The sequence below is a fragment of the Vipera ursinii genome (genome assembly GCF_947247035.1).
Source record: "Vipera ursinii genome assembly, chromosome: 5".
In the NCBI taxonomy this organism is placed as follows: Eukaryota; Metazoa; Chordata; class Lepidosauria; order Squamata; family Viperidae; genus Vipera; species Vipera ursinii.
Genome location: NC_139518.1, coordinates 2217855 through 2244598, shown reverse-complemented (window position 1 = coordinate 2244598; position 26744 = coordinate 2217855). Strand labels below are relative to the sequence as shown.

The following is a 26744-nucleotide window of genomic DNA, read 5'->3' as shown; positions in this document are numbered from 1 at the left end:
TCCCTGCTCAGATAGGAAACCCTATCCCATTTCAGACAAATGGCTATCCAGTCTCTTCTTAAAACACTTCCAGTGTTGGAGCATCCATCGCTTCTGGAGACAAGGAGTTCCACCAGTTAATTGTTCTAACTGTCAGGATGTTTCTCCTTAGTTCTAGGTTGGCTTCTCTGCTTAATTAGTTTCCATCCATTGCTTCTTGTCCTGCCTTTGGGCGCTTTGGGGAATAGCTTGACTCCGTCTTCTTTGGGGCAGCCCCTGAGATACTGGAAGACTGCTATCATGTCCCCCCATCATCCTTCTCTTCATTAAACTGGACATCCCCAATTCCAGCCACCGTTCCTTATATGTTTTACCCTCCAGTCCCCTGAGTTCGTTTAGTGACATCCGAAGTTAACGACACCCAAAAAAAAAGGGACTGACGACCATTTTTCACGCTTGTTACCGTTGCAGCCTCCCCCCCCCACCACATAATTTACATTCGGATGCTTGACCACTGACTCAAGATTTAGGACGGTCGCAGCGTCCCCCGGGCTCACGTGATCCCCTGTTGTGACTTCCTGACAAGCCAAGTCAATGGGGGAGGGGGAGCCGGATTCACTTAACGACCGCGTGACTAACCGTGTTACCTTTCCCGACATGTCATCTCGGTTGCCGCAGCTGCCACGAAGTTTAAAGGGCAGATTTTGTGACCACAGAAGCCTGGCCAAGCTTCGGACTGGTTTTTCGGGGTGATGGAAGGCAGCGCCGTGCTCGGTTTAAAATGGGGCCAGCTGGTTTGATGCTTGATCCTTTTGGAGTGAAACCAGGATAGTTTAATGTCTGATCCAGAGGCAGGCATGCTGGGTCGTCGTTGAGCTGGCTCTCTGCCGGAATCCCATCTTCAGACCTGCGGTACGAAGCAGACCCTCCCACGAATAGCACCTAGCACTAGATCGTAGACTTGCACACCGCTTCACAGTGCTTTGACAGCCCTCTCTAAGTGGTTTACAGAGTCAGCCTATGGCCCCCAACAATCTTACGTCCTCATTTGATCTGTTAGATGTTTAGTGCCAGCCATTGGCAGTTCCCCAAAAGGGTCATCAGATGGAGGCAAAGAGGCTTCTTTGCTTCCACTGATGAGCCAAGGGTCTCGGACCCACAGCCCCATTGGTGAGAGTGTTTTATGGTCAAGGAGGGGCCAAGACCCCCCATAAATACCTCTGCACGAGGGGCTGCTCTTTGTTCTAGTTCTAAGTTCAGCTTCTAGTCTCCATTTCTCCTCCCCTAGTTCTTAGTCCTTCTTTTAGTCATGTAATGCTAGCTTGTTTTATTTTATTTCTCTCTTACATGCAGGCATGAATGCTTTCATGCCAAGTATTTCTTTCTCTTTGATCTATCATGAATAAAGATAATATGATTGCATCTCTGCGTGATGCCTTTGCTTGGAAGCTCCTTTAACGATTCATTGTGAGAACACCTCACATGATCGACCTCGGACGGACGGAAGGCTGAGTCAGCCTTGAGCCGGTCAGGATCGAACTCCTGGTTGTGGGCAGTGAATTAGCCTGCAGTGCTGCATTCTTAACCACTGTGCCACCACGGCAGGGAGGGAGGGAGGGAGGGAGGAAGGAAAAAAAATAGGGTTGAGAAGGAAGAGGAAGGAAGAAAGGAGGCAGGAAGGGAAGGAAAGGAAGGAAGGGGGAGGGAAGGAAAGGAAAGGAAGGAAAGAAAATAGGGTTGAGAAGGAACAGGAAGGAGGCAGGAAGGGAAGGAAAGAGGGAGGGAAGGAAGGAAAGGAAGGAAGGGGGCAGGAAGGGAGGAAAATAGGGTTTTGAGAAGGAACAGGAAGGAAGGAGGCAGGAAGGGAAGGAAAGGAAGGAAGGAAAGAGGGAGGGAAGGAAAGGAAGGAAGGGGGCAGGAAGGGAGGGAGGGAGGAAGGAAGGAAAATAGGGTTGAGAAGGAAGAGGCAGGAAGGAAGGAGGCAGGAAGGGAAGGAAAGGGAGGGAGGGGGCAGGAAGGGAGGGAGGAAGGAACGAAAATAGGGTTGAGAAGGAAGTGGAAGGAAGGAAGGAGGCAGGAAGGGAAGGAAGGAGAGGGAGGGAAGGAAAGGATGGAAGGAGAGGGAGGGAGGAAGGAAAATAGGGTTGAGAAGGAAGTGGAAGGAAGGAAGGAGGCAGGAAGGGAAGGAAAGGAAGGAAGGGGGGAGGGAAGGAAAGGAAAGGGAGGAAGGAAGGAAGGAAAGAAAATAGGGTTGAGAAGGAACAGGAAGGAGGCAGGAAGGGAAGGAAAGAGGGAGGGAAGGAAGGAAAGGAAGGAAGGGGGCAGGAAGGGAGGAAAATCGGGTTTTGAGAAGGAACAGGAAGGAAGGAGGCAGGAAGGGAAGGAAAGGAAGGAAGGAAAGAGGGAGGGAAGGAAAGGAAGGAAGGGGGCAGGAAGGGAGGGAGGGAGGAAGGAAAGAAAATAGGGTTGAGAAGGAAGAGGAAGGAAGGAAGGAGGCAGGAAAGGGAGGAAGGAGAGGGAGGAAGGAAAATAGGGTTGAAAAGGAAGTGGAAGGAAGGAAGGAGGCAGGAAGGGAAGGAAGGAGAGGGAGGGAAGGAAAGGATGGAAGGAGAGGGAGGGAGGAAGGAAAATAGGGTTGAGAAGGAAGTGGAAGGAAGGAAGGAGGCAGGAAGGGAAGGAAAGAAAGGGAAGTAAGGAAGGAACATTGGCGGTAGATTCTTCTGTTCTTCCGGAGGCTGGATTTGAGCATTAATTATACGGTAGCACCTCTGTGTGTAAACAACACACCCATTTTCTAGCTTGCATGAAATAACGTGACCTAGGCTACTGGGAGACCGACAGATTAAATACTAAATCTGTCTTTGACTGCAAAGACAGGAAGCTTGTGTCTTAAATTCGAATTTTACCATGCATGTCGTCCCAAACAGCGCCGCATTCCTTTGCAACAGAAGCGTTTTGGTCAGACCAAGACAGGTAGCTTCCCCACTTAACAACTGTTTGTTTAGCGACCGAAGTTACAACGAAAGTGGGAAAAGTGACTCGGTGAATCCCTTCAGGTGTTCAGTTAGGAACACGATCATTAAGTGAATCCCTCTTCCCCCGTGGACTTTGCTCGTCAGAAGATGGCAAAAGGGGATCGCGTGACTCCCCGGAACACGGCAGCCGTCATAAATAGGAACCAGTTGTCAAGCGTCCGAATTTTAATCCCGTGACCACGGGGATGCTGCAGTGGTCATAAGTGTGAAAGGTGGTCACGAGTCACTTTTTCCAGTGCTGTTGTAACTTCGAACGGTCACTGAGTCCTTCGGGAGAAGGGCGGTATACAAATTTAATAAAAGTAAAGTAAGTAAAGTAAATGAACTGTTGTTAATCGAGGACTCTGTACCCGATGAGCCGGTGGTAAATCAGTACTCTTGTAGATTGACAATTGGCCCATTTCTAGTCTTTCTCTGGCTATTTTTGTACCTGCTCGGCCAACAATCTTAGTAGCTGCAAAATTGAATGCATGACCTTGTTCACTTTAATGTGTTCCACTTGTTGGATTGTTTTCCTAAAGGGATCCTATTCCAGCTGGGCTGGCTGAGACTTGTCTTTATGTTTCAGGAGAGAACACTGGACGCTGCTGGGGAACCTGAAGGCTACGGTGGAAGGCTTAGTCTCCATCAATCATCCCAACGTCTGGTCCAAATATGGCGGCTTGGAGCGGCTCTGCAGGGACATGCACAGCATCCTGTATCATGGCCTCATCCTAGACAAGGTAGGCTTCCCTTTGCTTGGCAGCCTCTGGATGGCTGCGCTTTGGGGCAGCAAAGGAAATTGGATTTGTGTGGTAGGATGTTTTTCTTTCTTTGTATCCCGTTTGTTTGTTGGTACTCTTTTTAGACATAACTATCCCTTCCTCCGCCTATATGCCCCACAACAACCACCCTGTGAGGTGGGTTGGATTGAGAATCATGGAATGGCCCAAAGTCACCCAGCTGTCTCTCATGCCTAAGGCGGGTCTAAAACTCACCGTCTCCTGGTGATTGGCCCAAAGTCACCCAGCCGGCTTTCATGCCTAAGGCGGGTCTAAAACTCACCGTCTCCTGGTGATTGGCCCAAAGTCACCCAGCCAGCTTTCATGCCTAAGGCGGGACTAGAACTCACCGTCTCCTGGTGATTGGCCCAAAGTCACCCAGCCGGCTTTCATGCCTAAGGCGGGACTAGAACTCACCGTCTCCTGGTGATTGGCCCAAAGTCACCCATCTGGGTTTCATGTCTAAGGTAGGACTAGAACTCACCGTCTCCCAGTGATTGGCCCAGAATCATTCAGTCAACTTTCGTGCCTAAGGCGGGACTAGAACTCCCCATCTCTGGGTGATTGGCCCAAAGTCACCCAGCCGGCTTTCATGGCTAAGGCGGGACTAGAACTCATTTGCCTGCTTCCTAGCCTGGAGCCTAACAATCTTCTTAACAGAGAAATTCTGGCTCATGTGTGCTCATAAGTTGAGCGCTACCTGTAATTTGACAAATTCAGTGAGTCAGTTAATGGATTCTACCAACTAAGCCAGTGTTTCCTTGGCAACATTAAGACATGTGGACTTCAACTCCCAGAATTCCTCAGCCAGCATGAAGAACTGTGGGCCCCTTCATGACTCGCGGACTTCAACTCCCAGAATTCCTGAGCCAGCATGGCTCAGCTTGGAAACCTCTCCCTTTCCCCTCAGCATGGCTGGCTCAGGAATTCTGGGAGTTGAAGTCCACGAGTCATAAAAGAGCCAAGGCTGCCTACCCCTGGTCTAGCTGATTTTCAAGCAGGAACAGGTTTGTGTTGTTTTTTTCTTTCGCTGCTGGCAATTTTGTCTCCTTTTACCGTTTTATATTCAGCAGCTGCAAACCCGTTGGTTTTCTTCCCCTTTTTCCGCCTGGTTGGGTTTCGGCAACAAGTGCGAGCGCTAGCGCTTGAGGAATTTGAACTCTGCCTCTCTTTTCCTTCAGGTGCACTGCCAGAAGACGGACTACTGGCAGTTTGTGAAGGATGTGCGTTGGCTGAGCCCCCACGCGGCCCATCATGTGGACAAGGTATGTCTAGCTTCATGAAGAGAAGGACCAGGGATGGCACGGTAGCAGCCTTCCAGTATCTCGGGGGGCTGCCAGAGAGAAGAGGGGGTGGGGGTCCACCTATTCTCCAAAGCCCCTGGAGGCAGGACAAGGAGCAAACAATGGAAACTCATCAAGGAGAGAAGCAACCTGGAATTAAAGGAGAAACTTCCTAACTGTGAGGGCAATCAACCAGTGGAACAACCTGCCACCAGATGTTGTAGTAGGTGCTCCATGACTGGAGGCTTTATAAGAAGAGACTGGCCAGCCATTTGTCTGAAATGGTGTAGAGCAGGGGTCTTCAAACGTGGCCCTTTTATGACTTGTGGACTTCAACTCACCCGTGCCTGGCTGAGGAATTCTGGGTGTTGAAGTCCACAAGTCGTGAAAGGGCCACGTTTGAAGACCCCCCTGCTACGGAGTCTCCTGCTTGAGCAGGGGGCTGGACTAGAAGACCTCTAGAAGGTCCCTTCCAATGGTTATTATGTTCACAGTTGCAGGAATAGAGCCTGTCTAGAGAGAAGAAAGATTTATGGGTACATTATAGTAGTATTCCAGCATTTGAGGGGAAGGGGAACAGCCGACCTCCAGAAGCGGTGAATGCTCCAACACTGGACGTTTTTAAGGAGAGACTGGACAGCCCTTTGTCTAAAATGGTATAGGGTTTCCTGCCTGAGCAGGGGGTTGGACTAGATGACCTCCAAGGTCTCTTCCAACATTAATGTTATTGTGTTGTTGTTGTTGTTGTTGTTGTTGTTGTTGTTATTATTATTATTATTATTATTAAGATTGGACAGCCACTTGTCTGAAATGGTATAGTTTTTCTCGCCTGAGCAGCGGGCTGGACTAGAAGACCACTAAGGTCCCTTCCAACTCTGTCATGGGTGCTCTTGTTTCCCCTGACCTTGGCCTGCTTTGACTTGAAACCTTGTTCCTCCTTTTGCAGTTCCTCCATCTTCACGAGAACGGGCAGCAGAATCCCGACAAGGCCAGAGAGCGAACGGTCGCCGAGCTCTGGCTTCAGCACAGCTTGCAGTTCCACTGCCTTTCAGCTCAGCTGAAACCTCTGCTGGAGAACAAGCAATATATCAGGAAATTCTACACAGGTAAGCCTCTCTTTCCTTCCCCCCCCCACCCTCCCCCCCCCACGGCAGAATTTTTCAGCCTTTCCTGTCCCAGTTTTTAGCAGCTGCCTTCCATGCATCATACAGCGTAGAAGGGAAGGGAAGATAATGGAATAGAGAATGGAAAGGAGTGGAGTGGAATAAGAATAAGAATAGAACAGAATAGAATAAGGAATAGAATAGAATAGAATAGAATAGAATAGAATAGAATAGAATAGAATAGAATAGAATAGAATAGAATAGAATAGAATAGAATAGAATAGAATAGAATATTTATTTATCTATTTATCTATATCTAGAATAAGGAATAGAATAGAATAGAATAGAATAGAATAAGGAATAGAATAGAGTATCTATCTATCTATCTATCTATCTATCTATCTATCTATCTATCTATCTATCTATCTATCTTTCTTTCTTTCTATCTGTCTATTTATGGGACTTATATACTGCCCTATCTCCCGAAGGACTCAGGGCGGCTAACAACAATAAAAATACAGCAATGCAAAAGTTAAAAAGAATTAAACTAACAGCCCCAATAAAATAATTAAAATTAATAAATTAAAATTTAAAAACATTTTAAAAATCTCTATCGTCAGTCCAGGTCAGCCTAATGGAAAAGGAATGTAGAGTAGAGTAGAGTGGAGTGGAGTGGAGTGGAGTGGAGTGGAGTGGAGTGGAGTGGAGTGGAGTGGAATGGAATGGAATGGAATGGAATGGAATAGAATAGAATAGAATAGAATAGAATAGAATAGAATAGAATAGAATAGAATAGAATAGAATAGAATAGAATCTGGAAGGGACCTTGGAGGTCTTCTAGTCCAACCCACTGCTCAGGCAGGAAACACTATATCATTTCAAACATAGAACTAGAATTAGAATAAGAATAGAACAGAAAAAATAGAATAGAATAGAATAAATAGAAAATAGACTAGACTAGACTAGACTAGAATATAGAAAATAGAATTAGAACAGAACAGAATACATAGAATGTAGAAAATTAGACTAGACTAGAATACAGAATACAAAATAGAGTATAATTCTTTATTGGCCAAGTGTGATTGGACACACAAGGAATTTATTCTGGCAGGTTTGGAGGCATGCTACACAGATAATCCTCAACTTACAACCATTTGTTTAGTGACCGTTAGAAGTTACAACAGCATTGTAAAAACACTTAGAATCATTTTTTACACTTCCGACTGTTGCAGCCTCTCCGTGGCCGTGTGTGAATAAAATTCAGTTGCTCGGCAACGGACTCAGATTTATGACGATCGCAGTGCCCCCAGGGGGTCACGTGATCCCCTGACAAGCAAAGTCAATGAGGGCAAGCCAGATTCATTTAACAACCGTGTTACTCGCTTAGCAGCTTGCAATGACCCCCTTAACAACTGTGGCAAGTTTTGCCTCATCAAATGAGGCGAAACTCACTTAAAAATTGCCTTGCTTAGCGGCAGAAATTTGGGGTTCAGTGGTGTTCCTAAATCGAGGACTATCTCGGTTTTCCCTACTGATCTTCCATTTGCTTGGAATATGTTGGAATACAGAATATGGAAGCTGACGTTACCAGCTTTTTTTGAAATTGCTAGTCTCGGGCTGACGTTCTCCCACGCAAATATTTTCTAGGTCAAGGGGTGGTCCAGCCTTGGCAGCTTTTAAGATTGGTGGACTTCAACTCCCAGAATTTCCCAACCGTGTCTGCTTGGTGGGGGATTCTGGGAGTTGAAGTCCACAGGTCTTAAAGCGGCCCAAGTCGGAGAGCCTGTTCTACGCCCTGTGCCGTTCAAACTGTCAATTGTCAAGTTGACTCCTGACCCTCTTCAATGTTTCCTTTTGCACTTCTTGATTCGGAAACGCGTTTTTTCCCCCTCTTCCTCGTCTGGACTTTAGTTTAACAGAAAGTTCTCCCCATATCATATCCAACCTTGCTTCGCTGTTTGAGATCAGCCAAAGTTGTGTTGGTCACTTAAACAAGCAAAAAAAAAAAAAACAAAAAAAAAATCCAGAATACCTTCGCCCACCGGTCTTGTTGCTAGGCCTGTGTTTGGAGGGAATTCTGGGAACTGAAGCCCACGCATCTTGCAAAGTTGCTAAAGAAATCCTGTCCCACCATAGAAGAAGTACAGGACCCAAGGAACAATTCTGCCCTCCATTTTTTAAAACTTCTTTTACAGATTCAGCTTTTCTGCTGAGTGACGCCCACGTGACCGTCATGCTGCAGTGCCTGGAGGCTGTGGAGCAGAACAACCCTCGGCTTCTGGCCCAGATCGACGCCTCTATAGTGAGAAAGAATTTCCTTCCTTCTTTCCTCCCTCCCTTCCTCCTTTTCTCTTCCTTCCTTCCTTCCTTCCTTCCTTCCTTCCTTCCTTCCTTCCTTCCTTCCTTCCTTCCTTCTTTCTTTCTTCCTCCTCCTTTTATTTCTTCCCTTCTTTATTTCTTCCCTCCTTCCTCCCGCCCTCCCGCTCATTCTTTCTTTCCTCCCTCCCTTTCTTTCCTTCTTTCTTTCCTCCCTCGTTCCCTCCCTCCTCCTCCTCTTCTTCTTTTTCTTTCTTCCTTCCTTCCCTCCCTCCCTCCTCCTTTCTTTCTTTCTTTCTTTCTTTCTTTCTTTCTTTCTTTCTTTCTTTCTTTCTTTCTCCCTCCCTCCCTCCCTCCCTCCCTTCTTCTCTCCCTCCCTCCTTTTCTCTTTCTTCCTTCTTTCTTTCCTCCCTCCCTTTCTTTCCTTCTTTCTTTCCTCCCTCCTTCCCTCCCTCCCTCCCTCCTCTTCTTTTTCTTTCTTTCTTCCTTCCCTCTCTCCCTCCTCCTTCTCCTTTCCTACCTTCCTTCCTTCCTTCCTTCCTTCCTTCCTTCCTTCCTTCCTTCCTTCCTTCCTTCCTCTGAAAAACAATCATAACTCACTTTTTTCTCAGTCTCATTGTAACTTTGAACAGTCACTAAATGAACTCTTGTAAGTCGAGGTTCTGTGTGATGCAAGTCCAGCTGAAATTTTCCGATCTCTAATGCAAAACTTTATTGAGCGCACCATTTTGGCATAGATGAATAGAAAACCAGCTCTGGTTAAGTCAGTACAGTATATTAAAGTATAGAATCTTTCCCCACCCCCCATTAGTGCAGGTCACCTTGTCCAATAAGGCAGGGGTCTTCCAACTTGGCCCTTTTATGACTGGTGGACTTCAGCTCCCAGAATTCCTCAGCCAGCGTGGACGCTGGCTGAGGAATTCTGGGAGCTGAAGTCCACCAGTCATAAAAGAGCCAAGTTGGAAGACCCCTGCAATAAGGTCTCACACAATTGTGATGAGAGAAGGCTTCAGTTCTCAGTAAGAGTTCTTGAGCGACCTTGATTTTCATGGCTTGGCTTGATGTCTGAAGCCTGCATTCTGTTCTTCCCTTCTCTCCCCCTGAGTCTGCGGGCCAGGGGTCTTTCCAACTTGGCCGGTCGTAAAGCGTGTGCCAAACGGTCCTGGGTCGCTTCGCTCGGCGGCGCTGTCGGTTCGGTCGCTAAACGAGTGGTCGTAAGTCGAGGAGTGCCTGTATTCTAAGCTCAAGACCAGGGGTCTTCAAACTTGGCCCTTTTATGACTTGTGGACTTCAACTCCCAGAATTCTTCAGCCAGGCACGCTGGCTGAGGAATTCTGGCAGTTGAAGCCCACAAGTCATAAAAGGGCCAAGTTGGAAGACCCCTGCTACAGGCATCTAAGAAGCAACAATGGACGCGGCAACGTAGTAAGCTACATTAACAGATTTTTTTTTCAAGTCTGAAGGCGCAAACTTGCCACTGAAACGGATCTTTCTATGTTTCTTCCTCTCGCCATTAAGCCACTGGGGGCTCCTGCCTCCCTTATCTGACTGTTTCCTAAGCAATATCTCTTCCCTTCGTCCCCCCAAGGCCATCCTCACACTCCATTCCATTCCAGCCTTTTCAATCAAGGCGTGAGCCGTTCCCGAATCCCAAAAGATACAGGCAGCGTCTCTCTGCTTCTCCCTCTTGTCTTTATACCTACCCTGTCAAAGGGAAGGATCAGGGAGGACACGATAGCTGTCTTCCAGTATTTGAGGGGCTGCCACAAAGAAGAAGGGGTCAACCCGTTCCCCAAAACACCAGAGGGCAGGACAAGAAGTAATGGATGGAAGCTTGTTAAAGGGAGATGCAACCTTAGAAGTAAGGAGACATTTCCCAACGTTGAAAAGAATCAGTGGAATATTTGTGGAGATTCTCAAATCATCCAGGTCAGGGCTGTCCCAAAGGTGCTTTTTCAGGAGGCAACTAGACTTTCTTGTTTTTCCTTTGAAGACGTTTCGCTTCTCACCCAGGAAGCTTCTTCAGCTTTGACTGGACGGTGCGGAATGGGAGGAATTATACTCCTTGCAGACCGCTAGTCATTTGCCTTCTTTTAGAGAGTCGTTGAGTCCACTTGGAGGTTTACCTCAGGGTCACCTGAGTGGTGCAAATGGGTGTGGAGCCTTCTTGGAACTGCTGAAAGGACTGTCCACAGCAGGGGTCTTCAAACGTGGCACTTTTATCACTTGTGGACTTCAACTCCTAGAATTCCTCGGCCAGCGTGAGGGAACTATGACCCTTTTATCATTTCTGGACTTCAACTCCCAGAGGTCCTCAATCAGCGTGAGGGAACTATGAGCCTTTTATCACTTGTGAACTCCCAGAAGACCTCAGCCAGCGTGAGGGAACTATGACCCTTTTATGACTTGTGGACTTCAACTCCCAGAAGTCCTCAGCCAGCGTGAGGGAACTATGAGCCTTTTATCACTTGTGGACTTCAACTCCCGGAATTCCTCAGCCAGCGTGAGGGAACTATGAGCCTTTTATCACTTGTGGACGTCAACTCCCAGAAGTCCTCAGCCAGCGTGAGGGAACTATGACCCTTTTATGACATGTGGACTTCAACTCCCAGAAGTCCTCAGCCAGCGTGAGGGAACTATGACCCTTTTATCACTTGTGGACTTCAACTCCCAGAATTCCTCAGCCAGGCACGCTGGCTGAGGACTTCTGGGAGTTGAAGTCCACAAGTTATGAAGGGGCCATAGTTCCCCCACGCTGGCTGAGGAATTCTGGGAGTTGAAGTCCGCAAGTCATGAAGGGGCCATAGTTCCCCCACGCTGGCTGAGGAATTCTGGGAGTTGAAGTCCGCAAGTCATGCAGGGGCCATAGTTCCCCCACGCTGGCTGAGGAATTCTGGGAGTTGAAGTCCGCAAGTCATAAAAGGGCCAAGTTTGAAGTCCTCAGCCAGCGTGAGGGAACTATGACCCTTTTATCACTTGTGGACTTCAACTCCCGGAATTCCTCAGCCAGCGTGAGGGAACTATGACCCTTTTATCACTTTTTTCCCCTCCAGCAGCTTCTCTTAGCAATAGCACTTAGACCAGGGGTCTTCAAAATTGGCCCCTTCGTGACTTGTGGACTTCAACTCCCAGAATTCCTCAGCCAGCATGCCTGGCTGAGGAATTCTGGGAGTTGAAGTCCACAAGTCATAAAAGGGCCACGTTTGAAGACCCCTGGTCTACAGTCTACCACACAGTCCTTTCCGCAGTCCCAAGAAGGCTCCATGCCCATTTCCACCACTCGGGTGACCCCAAGAACACACATAAACCTCCAAGTGGACTCAACGACGCTCTAAAAGGAGGCAGACGACCAGCTCTGTCTGCCAGGAGTATAAATCCTCCCATTTCCGCACCCTCCGGTCCAAGCTGAAGAAGCTTCTTGGGTGAGAAGCGAAACATCTTCAAAGAAAAACCGGAAAAATCCGATGGCTTCTTGAAAAAAAAAACACCTTTGGGACAATTAGTGGAATCGCTTGCCTCCAGAAATTGTGGCTGCTCCATCGCTGCAGGTTGACCGGGCAACCATTTGACCAGGGTGATATACCAGGACTCCCGTCTCCAGCAGGGGCTGGACTAGAAGACCTCCAAAGTCCCTTTCCAGGCCTACGATGCTATGTTTATTTATTTATTTAGATTTATATACCGCCCTTTCCCGAAGGACTCAGGGCGGTTTACAGGGTATTTAAAAAACAATCAATACAAACGTTAAAACAAATTAAAAGAGATTAAATAGAACCCTGAGAAAATTAAAACCCAGTTAAAATTAAAATTAAAAATATTCTCAGCCTGGGCCAGAGAGCTCGAAGAGCCAGGTCTTCAGGTCCCGGCGGAAAGAACGGAGGGTGGGGGCAGTCCTAAGCTCCGCAGGCAGCTGGTTCCACAGGGCAGGCGCACCCACTGAGAAGGCCCTACCTCTGGGTGTTGCCCGCCGGCAATCTTTAACCGCCGGCACCCTGAGGAGACCCTCCCTGTGGGAGCGCACTGGACGAAGGGTCCCCCAGTCCTCCCATGGCCTCAACATGGCTCTTCTTTCAGTTTGCCAGGAAAGGCGAAGCCTCCGAGTCCCGGACGAGGAGCCTCACGGCCCTGTTGGGGTCCAAAAACACAGCCCATCAGTGCCTCGGCTCCTTCTCAGGTCTTCCGTCCACCTACGCCAGCATCCAAGGTAAGCCATGAGCAATAGCACGTTAGGGATTATTATTATTTTTAAAAAAAATCTCTTTTCTACTACTCAGTTACTGCAACGTGGATGCCACTGTTAGGTTTGAGGTTGCCGTTTGTGGCTGTTTTAGCTAACCCCCCCAACAATTGGATAGAATTGGAAGGCGTACAGGTAGTCCCCGACTTAACGACCATTCGTTTACTGGCCGTTCAGAGCTAATGACGGCGCCGAAAAGGGTAATGTGGTTCCGGCAGACAGAGAGAAATCAAGCAGAACGCCGAGGCTGGCGATTTCCTCAAAGAACATGTTGATTGGTTGCAAAGTATCAGCGCATCAAAAGTGAAACCACGTCTGGAGACACACGTCACAATTGGGCGCTATTCTAACAAAATGAAAGTCAGTGGTGAAAAAGCAAGGTTCTACATTTAGGCAAGAAAAACCAAATGCACAGGTATAGTATAGGGGTTACCTTGCTCAATAGTAGTAACTGTGAGAGGGATCTTGGAGTCCTAGTAGACAATCACTTAGATATGAGCCAGCAGTGTGCTGCAGCTGCCACAAAAGCCAGCACAGTTCTAGGCTGCATTAACAGAGGGATAGAACCAAGATCACGTGAAGTGTTAATACTGCTTTACAAGGCCTTGGAAAGGCCACACTTGGAATACGGCATCCAGTTTTGGTCACCACGATGTAAAAAAGATGTTGAGACTCTAGAAAGAGTGCAGAGAAGAGCAACAAAGATTGATCAGGGGACTGGAGGCTAAAACATATAGGGAACGGTTGCTGGAATTGGGTATGTCTGGTTTAATGAAGAGAAGGACGAGGGGGGTCAGGATAGCAGTCTTCCAATATCTCAGGGGCTGCCCCAAAGAAGAGGGAGTCAAGCTCTTCTCCAAAGCACCTGAAGGCAGGACAAGAAGCAACGGATGGAAACTCATCAAGGAGAGAAGCAGCCTAGAACTAAGGAGAAACTTCCTGACAGTTAGAACAATTAACCAGTGGAACTACTTGCCTCCAGCAGCTGTGAATGCTCCAACACTGGAGGCTTTCAAGAAGAGATTGGATAGCCATTTGTCTGAAATGTGATAGGCAGGGTTTCCTGCCTGAGCTGGAGGTTGGACTAGATGACCTCCAAGGTGCCTTCCAACTTTATTATTATTATTTGTTGTTGTTGTTATTACCCAATACAAAGTTAAAAAATCCCACCCCTAAAACTATGCAAGCAACCGTGTTCCCCAATACATCTTCCTAGCAGGCTTTTTACACAACGCCTAGCCTGCAGTCTCGGGAGTAGCCCTTGACCTTGGTTCCCATGGGACAAAAGATTATTTTGACTACTAAAGCACCTGGCAAACCCCCCCCCCTTCTATTCTATGCGGCAACCGAAAATGGGTAGGAAAAATGGCTGCCGCCACGCTCCTTCATATATTTGACAGGTAACTTATGATCGATTCTCACACCACCCTCACAGCGTCCCCACTGTTCGGTCATTTGGCAACCAGCATGCATTTTCAGTGGGAGTTGCAGCATTGTGGCCGCAACAACAGCAACACAAAAGATTGGGTGTGCGACTCGTTTAACAAACTGCCTTGCTTAGGAATGGAAATCCTGGTCGTAAAGCCGAGGACTCTCTTGGGTACGGATATCCAGCTGAATATTCTTGAACCTATCCTAGAATATATTTACTGTATTTAGTTTGATTGCGCCTTGATCATTTGGATAAAGAAGGAGGCAAACGTATCTAATACTCCTTCCTCCTTTTTTCCCCCACCACAACAACAAGCCTGTGAGGTGGGATGGGCTGAGAGAAAAGGTCGAGGGCTACCTATACGTTCTCGTAGCCATATTGTCGCCGAACATAAGGTAGATTCCTTGTCTGTGTCCCCTTCTCTTCCTAGGCAGGAGATTATCCAGCCCTCCAGTGTTCGGTGGCACTGGTCAGTCTGAAGAAAACGCCGCTTGGACCTCCAGTCACCGGCATCAGGAAGGCAGGTGCCCCCAACACCTGGCCGGTCCTCTTCCTCATCTCGGCATCTCTGGCCCCAACGATGCCCACAATGCCCCGGCTGCCGGGACAAGCACCGGCCTTTTGCAGAACCCAAACTCAGACTCCTGGTCCGGAAACCAAGATGAGACAGATGGGCCGGAATATCTGGCCATTGGGAATCTCGGCCGGCCGAGTCGGGCCTGCGACAGCCCCGAAGAATCCGGCGCGGCCACCTTGAACAGTTCAGGCAGCAGTTCGTCCAATCTGTTTTCGTCCGGCAGCTCTCAGAAGCAGGAGTCAGTTTCGTCCTGGGGGGAGCAAGGAGGCAGCTGGAAGTCCTCGCTTTTACGGCGGTCCAGCTTCTCTGAGGGCCAAACCTCGGCTCTCCAAGGGAAACCCAAACGGAGCCACATGCGTTCCCAGTCGGACACCAATGTGGCTTCTGCAAAAGCTCATGGTAAGAGGGGACAAATGTGTGTTTGTGTGTGTGTGTGCATGCCCGTATCTGTGTAGAAGTGTATCTCTAGACACAACAGGTAGTCCTCGTTGGTTTAGTGACTGTTCAAAGTTACAACAGCACTGAAAAAAGTGACTTTGATCCCCGTGGTCATTGGATCAAAATTTGGACACTGGCAATTGACTCGTATTTATGACGGTCGCAGTGTCCCAGGGGCCAGTCGATCCCATTTTGTGACCTTTGCACAAGCAAAGTCAACGGGGAAGTCGGGTTCACTTAACAATGGCAGTGATTCACTTAACAACTGGGGCAAGAAAGGTTGTAAAATGGGGGAGAACTGACTTAACAACTGTCTTGCTTAGCAACAGAAATTTTTGCCCTCGCTTGTGGTCGTAAATCGAGGACCGCCTGCACTCTTGAATGTCCTTCCGTGGCTCATGCATTAGATCCGTGTTTCTCAACCTGTGCAGCTTTAAGATGCGTGGACTTCAACTCCCAGAATTCCCCAGCCAGCAAAGCTTACTCTCTTGTAATCCCTCTGTCTGCAATCTCCCCACTTTAGGGAGTAAGAGGAAAAAAACCAACAACAGGCATGGGCTGGCTGGGGAATTCTGGGAGTTGTCAAGTTGGAAAACTTGCCAAGTAGGACAAACAGTGAATTAAATATTATATATATATATAATTAAGGGAGACTAAGATGCATTTCTGACTCTTTAGTCTTCATCAGTCAGTCATACCCTTCTGAGATTCGAACCTGGGCTGTTTGTATATTAGGCAGTATATATATATTCTGGGAATTCTGGGAGTTGAAGTCCATGAGTCATAAAAGAGCCGAGGTTGCCTACCCCTGACCTAGAGGATTGAGAATCTCCGTAGAGACCAGGATACTTAACTGGGTTTATTAAAGGTGTCAGATTTGTTGCTTTGCACAGCATATATATTGTAGTTGGTCATCTGAGCTAAAGGTTTTGTCGCTTTTATTTAGTTTGCTGATTTATGGTATATAGAACATACGGTGTGGTCTCAGAAAATTGATTTAAAACGCAGCACTGTAACCAGTTTACGTATGTTGCAGCGTATTGCGTCTTAAACCTGCTTGAGACCTGATTGCCTTATCCTCTTAATTAATATGGGAATGTCCATCTTCTCTTTATAAGACAGTTTACAAATAACCTACCTCGACAGGCAAGGAAAAGTTGAAGTCCACCCACCTTAAAAGTGGCCACGGTTGACAGAAACATCCATAGAAAGTCACCCCAAAAGATGGGGGGAAAGGAAGCAGTAGTGACTGCAGAGTGTCATAATTGTGATTTTGGATTTTGTAGCTCGTGAAGATCAGTGTGATGCTCCCCTACGTGACCCAGATAGGATTCTCTCTTGAAAAATAACCCTCCTTTTTATATTTTTATTCTGATTTTCTCTTAACCTTCTCTCCTGCTTTCGCTGCCCGTCCTTAGGAGGGCGCAGAGACATCAGCATTATAATAGAAGATCCTGTGGCAGGTTTGGGAACCAGCATGTTACAAATCCATCTTCCCCCTTCTCCCCCCCCTTCCCATCCATTGGTATTTCCTCGTCCTGAGTTCAAAACCTCTGCAAAAATCTCTTGGAAAGTTCTCACCTGGGAATTCAGAAGGGACCACTCCTTCTTCCCCGCATGAATATTCAACACGCTTGCCCCACAGAACACGCCTCTGTCATGGAATACACAGGTAGTTTTAACGAGTTCATTTGGTGACAGCTCAAATTGACAATGGAAGAAAAGGGACTTGTGACCGGTTTCCACACTTACGACCGCAGCAGCACCCCAAACTCACATGATCAAAGTTCAAAGTCAAAGTCCCTTCTAGCACTGATGATGTTACCTAGTTGGGTCATAAAATGTCTGCAAGAAAACCACCCAGCTCAGGCAGCACCAAGGACCCCAACAGTCTTCCTCCTCCTCCTCCTCCTCCTCCTCCTCCTCCTCCTCCTCCTCCTCCTCCTCCACTTCACAAACCCTTCTCCCTTCTAGCACGGATGATGTTACCTAGTTGGGTCCCGAAACGTCTGCCAGAAAACATCCAGGCCCAGGAAGCAATGGGAAAACCCCCGCAACCAACATCTGTTGGGACCTTTTCATTCAACATTCCGGGGGATAAAAAATAGTGCCCCACCACACCTTGTGTGTGTCTGCTGTGACGTCTTGTAAGCCTCCGTTCACCCAGCATTTTGTTGCGTTCCCTCTTTCCGGTTCGATACCATCCGTTCCATTTTACCTCGCTTCCACCCGCTCGGTTCTGTTGGCTGCTCACCCCCCCCTTACACCCCCTCCCCCCGGTGGATCGTGGCCATTGATGGTCTCCTTTCTTTCACGTATTGTGCCTAGAGTCCAATGGAGACATTTCGCAATACAAGGGCAACGTCTCCTGTCCGGGGCAGAGTCAAGATGGAAGAACCGCTGGATCGGTGTACGTTGAATACGGTGAGTCTTGTTTCCGTTTAACGGCTTCCGTCTCGGTTCGAAAGGTGGAAGAGGTTCCTGCAGAATACTTTTTCCCCCGAGTCAAATTCCGAAACCCACCATACAGGCGTTCAGGCCTGCTCGGTTCCAAGCCCAGAAAAATTACATATACGAGCAGTCCTCCACTTATGACCCTTTGTTTAGCAACCATTCAAAGTTGCAGCTTTATTATCTATCTATCTATCTATCTATCTATCTATCTATCTATCTATCTATCTATCTATCTATGAATGACTATCAGTCTGTCTATGACTCATTCTCTATCTATCTATCTATGACTATCAGTCTATGACTCACTCTGTCTAAATTTATCTATCCTATTTCTCTCTGTCTGTCCGTCCGTCTCTGTCTGTCAGAATCCATTTATATCACATTTCATAAATGTATGGTTAGAATACTCGGCCTATCTTAGGGATTCTGCCATCTCTCCGAGGGGGGGGGGAGAGGATGTTTATCCAAATTGCCCTAGGCTGTTTTCAAAGACCAGGAAAGCTTTTGATCTGGGGGGAACAGAGGGGGAGAGAGAGATCTGGTTGGCATCTCCATTTGAAACTGAAAGGAAGAAGCAATAACAATAAACACAAGGAACGGCCTGACACCTAAGTAAATGATGTGAGCCTGACCAAATGGACTGGGGGGGGGGGTTTGAAACGGGAATGCTTTATATAGTATTGAAATGTAACTCAATGTCAGATCCTGTCTTGTATTGCCGCAACCGATCTCATCCTAGTAAACTTTTCCTTTTGGGCAAACTTGGATCCAGGAGTTCTTATTTCCTAAGATGTGAATTGGGGTGGGTCCTGACACTGTCTCTCTCTCTCTTTCTCTAATATCTTTGTCCGTCTATCTATGTTATCTAATTTCTATCTCATCTATCTACCTCTATCTATCTAATCTATGACTATCAGTCTGTCTATGACTCTCTAAATCTATCCATCCATCCATCCTCTGTCTTCTATCTATCTATCTATCTATCTATCTATCTATCTATCTATCTATCTATCTAATCTATCTTATCTATCTATCTATCTATCTATCTATCTATCTATCTAATCTATCTATCTATCTATCTATCTATCTATCTATCTATCTATCTAATCTATCTAATCTATCTATGACTATCATATGACTCACTCTGTCTAAATTTATCTATCTATCCTATCTCTCTCTCTCTCTCTCTCTCTAATATCTTTGTCCATCTAATCTAATTTCTATGTAATCTATCTCATCTACATATCTACCTACATCTATCTATCTATCTATCTATCTATCTATCTATCTATCTATCTCTCTATCTCTCTATCTCTCTATGCCTGTCTCTCTCTTTACCTGTCTGTCTGCCTGTCCATCCATCCATCCATCTCCATCTATGTCCGTCCTTCCTTCCTTCCTTCCTTCCTTCCTTCCTTCCTTCCTTCCTTCCTTCCTTCCTTCCTTTGTCATGGGTGGATGGATGGATGGATGGATAGATAGATAGATAGAAAGATAGGTGGGTGGGTGGGTAGAAGAATGGATAGATAGATAGATAGACAGACAGACAGATAATAGACAAACATAGATAGATACAGATAGATACTATCTGCAGTATCATCCTAGAACACATACATTCACCATTCGTTTTGAAAGCAACTTCCTTTCTCTCCCTCTCCTCTCCCTGCCTCTTTCTTTGCCAGAGACTGGACCGTATTTGCACCCAGGCGAAGGGATGTTCCGGAGGCCTGCAGAAGGCCAGTCCCTGATCAGCTACCTGTCGGAGCAAGATTTTGGCAGCTGTGCAGACTTGGAAAAGGTAAGCCGAGCCTGAGACAAAGAGGTCGATCCGTCAATCGGTGGGAACGGTGGAATGGAGTCTCACATCCCTCTTCTTATTCGTTCCTCCTCAGGATTTTTTCTTTCTTTCTTTCTTTGAACAAAAGAACCTGCGCCGGAGGGCACGCTAACGGCCCACGTACGGCGACGCCCTCGTGCAAATGTCATGACTTAATACATACTTGTGTCAAAAGTCACGACGCCCATGTGGAATTGAATCGTATTTGCCAGGGCAATTCATCCCACAGGCATCGTCTTTTTTGTCACTGTTTTTTTTTTACAGATGGGGCTGAATTCTTGTTTTACTGTAATTTTAATTTTAATTTAATTTTAATTCCATTTATATCCCGCCCTTCTCCGAAGACTCAGGGCGGCTTACAAGCTTAGCAGTAGCCTTCATTCTATGTATATGCCTGCTTATTAGGGCTTTCATACACCCCCCAAGCAGCATTATTACAAAGTCAGCTTAATTGCCCCCAACAATCTGGGTCCTCATTTTACCTACCTCGGAAGGACGGAAGGCTGAGTCAACCTTGAGCCTGGTGGGACTCGAACCTGCACTAATTGCAGGCAGCTGGTGTTACTTAAGGAGGCATCAGCCCACTGCTCCACCAAGGCTCTAGGTGGAGGAATATAGTCCTTTTTAAAATGTTAAGCAGGGCTTCTCGGTTTAAATGACCTTAAGAACAGACGGCCTTCAAGTCCCAGAATCCCCCAGCCAGCATGTACGGTGGCAAGCTGTTCCATTGGTTGATTGTTCTCCCTGTCAGGAAGTTTCTCCTTAATTCTAGGTTGCTTCTGTCTTTGGTCAGTTTCCAACTATTGTTTCTATTCTCTGGTGCTTTGGAGAATAATTTGATCCCCTCTTCTTCTTTGTGGCAGCCCCTCAGATACTGGAATAACCCTTTTCTTCTTTTCTTTAGACTAGCCAAACCCAAGTCCCGCAGCCGTTCTTCGTACGTTTTGGTCTCCAGGCCTTGGATCATCTTAGTTGCTCTTCTCTGAATTCTTCTTCTTCTTCTCCCTTCGTTCCAGGAAAACGCTCACTTCAGCATCTCCGAGTCGCTGATTGCGGCGATCGAGCTGATGAAGTGCAACATGACGAACCGTCAGATGGAAGAGGAGGAGGAAGAAAGTGACAAGGTGATACAGGACCTCAAGCAGAAGATCCGTATCCGCCGGCAACAGATTCGGACCCGCTACCTCCACCCGGCGTGCCAGGATGTGGGCTCTGACAGTGAGTGCTTCCTATCCTTGGGAAGGTTGCTAAGTTGAAATCCCAAAGGCTTTCTTGGAGACGAAGCCATAAGGCAGACTTCAGCCTGTCTCTGAAACTAGATTTGGCATCGAATTCTGAAGTATCTCGGCCAGGGCTTTTCAACCATTGTACCATTGAGGATATGGCAACATCCGAGTACCACCAGTCGCCTAGCAAGGAGTCAAAAACTTGATGACCAAAAAAGGAAAAAAAGGGATGAAGTACAGGTAGTCCTCGATTTACAACGTTTCGCTTAGTGACTGTTCGAAGTTACAATGGCACTGAATAAAGGGGCCCCCAAGCCACAGCTGAGCAAGACACCTGCCTGCCCGCCCGGCGGCGCTCTTCCTCCTGTCCGAGGTTTCATTGTTGGGAGCATTTCTGTTGAGGATTGGCAGCGGGGGTGGGGTGGGGGGTGTTTGGTTTTTATTCCCCCCCCCCGTCTGCTGGGGGGTTGCAGCAGGTTTTGGTCCCTTCACATGACCCTGGACACTTTGACCGTCATAAATATGAATCAGTTGCCAAGCATCTGGATGTAAATCACAAGACCCTGGAGATGCTACAACATTCCGGCTGATCGGCGCTTCTTCTGGGCTCAGAAGTGTCGGGATCAGTGCTGAGCTCCAGCTGGATCCTGGCGCTTCCGCTGAGCCCCGACAGCCCTGCAGCTCCAGCCGTCTCTCGCTCAGCCTTGTGCGGTGCTGCCACCAGTTCAGCTCATTCCCCTCCCCCGCTACCACTTTTCTAGGATGGTCGCCTAACACCTGCCAGGTGCCAATGTGCCACAGGCGGTACCCGTGCCACTGGTTGAAAAGCCCTGATCTAGTCCAGGCATGTCAAAACTGCCGGCCCGCGGGCCAGATGCGTCACGCCGAAACCGTGCCCACCTCATCGCCGGCAATGGGGGGAAAAGTCACGTGACGTCGCGAGTTTGACATGTCTGATCTAGTCCATCTTTTCTCAACCTGAGCCATTTTTAAGACCTTTGAACTTCAACTCCACGGCGCTGACTTAAGGTAAGGAGTAAAAGGTAAAGGGAGTGCCCACGGATTTTATTCCACTAGTCGTTGCTGAATCGAAGGGGTGATGCTCATCTCCATTTCAAGGCCATTGAGGCAGCGCTGTCCGAAGACATTTCTGTGGCCATGTTGCCAGCACGACGTCACGGAGCGTTGTTATCTTCCCACGAAGTGGCACCTATTTTGCTACTGGCATTTGCATGCTTGCGAACTGCTAAGTAGGCAGGAGCTGAGCCGAGGACAGGAGCTCACCCCATCACACGGCGCTTGGGTCTCAAACCTTCCCCGCCGGCTTTCCAGCTAACAAGCCCAGCATCTTTAACCGTTGAGCCGCTGTGCAGCTCGTTTGGATTTAATGACCACTACAAAAAAATAAAAGGTCGTAAAATCAGGTCTGGTCACATGGCGTCTCGATTTACGACTGTTAACAACGTACGGCCGTAAAATTGCAGGGCCCAGTTATGGTTGTAACTCGTCCATTTTCCTGTATTCTGTCCTGTTGATAATAGCGAAGCATCTTCATGATCAGGTCGTTCAGTCGCCCTCACTCTTGCAGGTCTGAAAGCGACAGACAGCGGATCGTACTTCAGCTCCCAAGACTCAACCTGTCCCTCCGACTCAGGATCTGCCGAAGAGGTGGATGAGTATGAGATCCAAGGTAGGATGACCTCTGTAGAACGAGCCCCGAGCTACCCTTCCTTTATAGGTAGTCCTTGACTTAACAACCACTCATTTAGCGACCGTTCGAAGTTACAGCGCCGCTGGGGGGGAAAAAAGGTGACTTCGGACCGTCTCCCACACTTAACGACCATTGCGGCCTCCTTGCGGTGGCATGGTCAAAATTCTTAACACCCTGTTAGACCTGCCTCTAGGAAAGTTCAGACTCCTGAATCCCCTAAGTTGACTCGAAGTAACTTTTACGGAGAGAAACTGGGTGTAGTAAAGTCAGGCGGAATCGGAAGGGTTCCGCACGAAGCACAAAGCCATTCCGTCGGTTGAGACGTGCTCTTCTGTCGTCCCCGTGTCCCGCAGATGGAAACGAAGGCTCCAACCTGATTCACCTGTCCAACAGCGAGCTGTCCGTCTCGATGGCCTCGTTGTTTTCAGGTAACGACTTTCCCCTCCTGAACCCTTAGTACCGTAAGTCCGTATCAGATTGGGCAAATTAGGTGAGGTGTCAGGCCTGCCCCGACTTGGTAAGAAAGACCCCCTTTGTACCAAAAGGTAGACTTTACTAAAAGCCAAGTGGTGTACAATATAGCAAAGCCAGAACTGAAGTTTGCGCGCCAAACTTAAATTTCCCCGTCCAGTTCCGCCCCCTAGCTGGACTCTTCTTGTTCAATTATATTTGAATGAATTGTTTTGGGGAACTGTGTCTTCAAGGGGCGGCCTGGTTGCCCAGCTGCTAACATTCCATTCCCAGCATTCGGGCAGTGAGATGGTGTGTCCCCTCTGGAAGGTACGATGAATAGTTAGCCTACTACCCCCTTCCCAACCGGCTCCCGACCCCCATATTTCATGGCAGACTGGCAGCTACCTGAGTGCAAAGCTCAAATCAAGGATTGCAGTTGCTTTTTGGATGGGTCAGGAGATTACCTGTCCCACCTGGTGCCTTTCAGATGCCCTAAGGCTGAACATCTGGCTGACCTGATTTAATCTCTGGAGTTCAATCCCAAGTCATTGTTCCCAACCAGTTGCATGGAATCAGGATCATATTAATGCAAGCTGAACTATGTCCCCATGACCGAGAGAGAGAGAGAGAGAGAGAGAGAGAGAGAGAGAGAGAGAGAGAGAGAGAGAGAGAGAGAGAGAGAGAGAGAGAGGTGTAGGTACATGATAAATAGGTAGGTAGAAGATAGATAGATAGATAGATAGATAGATAGATAGATAGATAGATAGATGATAAATAGGTAGATAGGTAGATAGATGATACATAGGTAGATAGATAAATAAATGATAGATAATAGGTAGGTAGGTACATGATAAATAGGTATGTAGGTAGATGATAGATGGATGGATGATAGATAGATAGATAGATAGATAGATAGATAGATAGATAGATGATAAATAGATAGATTGATAGATAGATAGATAGATAGATAGATAGATAGACAGACAGAGATGGATAGATAGATAGATAGATAGATAGATAGATAGATAGATAGATAGATAGATAGATGATAAATAGGTAGATAGATGATAGATAGATAGATAGATAGATAGATAGATAGATAGATAGATAGATGATAAATAGGTAGATGATAAATAGATGATAGATAATAAATAGGTAGGTAGGTAGATGATAAATAGGTATGTAGGTAGATGATAGGTAGGTAGGTAGATGATAGATAGATAGATAGATAGATAGATAGACAGACAGACAGACAGACAGACAGACAGACAGACAGACAGACAACCTTTATTGTCATTTTTTATTGTGGGCACAATGGCACACATTAAAAATGATATTTAAACATACTATATACAACATATGTTTGGACCTGCACCCTTCCGTATAAGTAACATATGAATATTAACCACGGTCCATCTTGAATACATAACGGGAGGAGGAAGCTGGGGAGTTCACAAGGTTAAATATAAGGTTCATTTGAAGACTTTTGTAGGCCTGTAGTTGCCCAGTTCTGGACAAAGTGTATGTCTTCCCTAAACGCCACTGAAGATGTTAAACCAGCCGGGTAACGAAACGTTCAGAAACCAACCCAGAAGCTCGGAGAAGGAGCCGTCACCCTCAGTATGTCTTCTTCTCTGCTGCTGCTGTGGCTTTTACAAATGTAGGTTAGGATCAAGGTTTATATTGCCCAGTGCCCACAGTCTCCTTAAAACGTTTTACATTTTTCAGGTGCGGATAACAAACTTGCCTTCCTGGCTTGCCCGTGTTAAGGTTCTTCTGAATCCATAATTCATCTGCTCTGTTGCCTCTGGAAATACGTAGGCAGAATTCCTGGTCCAGAACTGGATAAAGTCTTAAGCCGGTGTTTCTCAACCTTGGCAACTTGAAGATGTGTGGACGTCAACTCCCAGAATTTCCCAGCCGGCATAGTTTATACTCTCTTGTAATCCCTCCCTCTGCAGTCTCTCCACTTTAATGGGTAAGAGGGGTGGGTGGGGGGAAATCCAGGCTTGGCTGGCTGGAGAATTCTGGGAGTTGAAGTCCATATACCTTCAAGTTGCCATGGTTGAAAAACTCTGGTAGGCACGTCTGACCCTTTCCTAGACCAGGAGTAGATGGTCCTGAGAGTGTGAGAAGTTGTTGGTATTTGTCCTCGATGAACATTGTGCAAAGACCTGCTTGGCTGAGGGTTTGACTTGCCAGATCCCAGATAGAGAGATAGGTAGCTAGGTAGGTTGGTATCTCTGTTGAGCCGTGAACTTCTCTGGTAGAGTTATCAGACCTCTAATCAGTGAGTGACCCATTTAGGAGCTTCTTAAATCAATAGAAATCCCTCAGATCAAATGTGGTATAGATAGTCTCCTGCCTGAGCCAGGTGGGTTGGACTAGAAGACCTCCAAGGTCCCTTCCATCTCGGCTATTCTGTCTTCTGTCTCAAATTTTGACACTTCCTCGTCTCTGTTCTGCGGCCACTTAGATGCGGACATCAAGAGGAACCGGCCTCCGAGCAAAAAGTCCTTCCATTCCTCCAGTTCCTCGTACGTATGCCTCCTGCTGGCGCTTCGTCCACCCTCCCTCAGTCCAGCCCAACCTGGGTTCCGTTACAGGTAGCCCTGTTCAGCTGGAGGTAGACGCTGGAAGCCATCTTCAGGACGCTGGCTTAAAAGCTGGCTTCTGGCGGTAGGGCAGGACTCCCAATCGCTCCTCCATCCTGCAGCAGGATGGCCCCAGCAGGAATTAACACAGAAGGCCCTGGGCTAAGAAGAGCATTTGCTTCTGTCCTCCATGGGGGAGGCAGAAGGGATTGAGCCCAGCATGGACCATGCCAGGAGAAGCAGCAGTAATTAAGACCAGATGGGAGTCAGCCTTGATCCAGTCCATGGCGGGGGGGTGTTCCGTGTTTTGATAAGGCCGGGAGGACACATTCTAGCAGGGGATACATGGCGGGAAATGTGCTGTCAGTCAATTGGACAGGAAGGAGGGAAGAGACAGAAATAAGAGGGAGGGAGGGAAAGGAAGGAAGAAGAAGGAAGGAAGGAGAGGGAGGTGAAGGAGGGAAGAGAGGAGACAAAAGGGAGGGAGGGAGGAAAGAGAAAAAGAAGAGGGAGATGGAAGGAGGGAAGAGAGGAGACAGAAATGAGAGGGAGGGAGGGAAGAAGGGAAGGAAGGAAAGGGAGGGAGAGAGGGAGGTGAAGGAGGGAAGAGGAGACAAGAGGAAGGGAGGGAGGGAGGAAAGGAAAAGAAGGGAGAGATGGAAGGAGGGAAGAGAAGAGACAGAAATAAGGGAGGGAGGGAAGAAGGGAAGGAAGGGAGGGAGGTGAAGGAGGGAAGAGGAGACAAGAGGAAGTAAGGGAGAGAGGAAAGAGAAAAAGGAAAGAGGGAGATGGAAGGAGAGAAGAGAAGAGACAGAAATGAGGGAGGGAAGAAGGAAAGGAAGGAAGGAAGAGAGGGAGGGGAAGGAGGGAAGAGAGGAGACAGAAATGAGAGGGAGGGAGGGAAGAAGGGAAGGAAGGAAAGGGAGGGAGAGAGGGAGGTGAAGGAGGGAAGAGGAGACAAGAGGAAGGGAGGGAGGGAGGAAAGGAAAAGAAGGGAGAGATGGAAGGAGGGAAGAGAGGAGACAGAAATGAGAGGGAGGGAGGGAAGAAGGGAAGGAAGGAAAGGGAGGGAGAGAGGGAGGTGAAGGAGGGAAGAGGAGACAAGAGGAAGGGAGGGAGGGAGGAAAGGAAAAGAAGGGAGAGATGGAAGGAGGGAAGAGAAGAGACAGAAATAAGGGAGGGAGGGAAGAAGGGAAGGAAGGGAGGGAGGTGAAGGAGGGAAGAGGAGACAAGAGGAAGTAAGGGAGAGAGGAAAGAGAAAAAGGAAAGAGGGAGATGGAAGGAGAGAAGAGAAGAGACAGAAATGAG

The 26744-nt window shown here is 47.6% G+C and overlaps 2 protein-coding genes and 1 long non-coding RNA gene across 7 annotated transcripts in view; 2 read left to right on the top strand and 1 right to left on the bottom strand.

Annotated features, from left to right (window-relative positions):
• The window catches only part of LOC310641201 (transferrin receptor protein 1-like), a 546690-nt gene that overhangs the window by 40513 nt on the left and 479433 nt on the right, over positions 1–26744 (bottom strand). The window lies entirely within an intron of this gene.
• Positions 1–26744, top strand: part of LOC310641209 — a 276109-nt gene that overhangs the window by 162635 nt on the left and 86730 nt on the right. The window lies entirely within an intron of this gene.
• RUBCN (rubicon autophagy regulator) overlaps positions 1–26744 on the top strand; it is a 50800-nt gene that overhangs the window by 4852 nt on the left and 19204 nt on the right. For all 3 annotated transcript variants that reach the window (XM_083363903.1, XM_083363902.1, XM_083363904.1), the window contains exons 2-13: positions 3583–3736; positions 4957–5040; positions 6005–6164; positions 8357–8463; positions 12552–12681; positions 14577–15122; positions 17490–17585; positions 19298–19413; positions 20469–20670; positions 22267–22368; positions 22743–22817; positions 25319–25379. In XM_083363903.1, the coding sequence (XP_083220029.1) occupies positions 3583–3736; positions 4957–5040; positions 6005–6164; positions 8357–8463; positions 12552–12681; positions 14577–15122; positions 17490–17585; positions 19298–19413; positions 20469–20670; positions 22267–22368; positions 22743–22817; positions 25319–25379 (1833 nt within the window). The remainder of the gene's footprint in view (positions 1–3582; positions 3737–4956; positions 5041–6004; positions 6165–8356; positions 8464–12551; positions 12682–14576; positions 15123–17489; positions 17586–19297; positions 19414–20468; positions 20671–22266; positions 22369–22742; positions 22818–25318; positions 25380–26744) is intronic.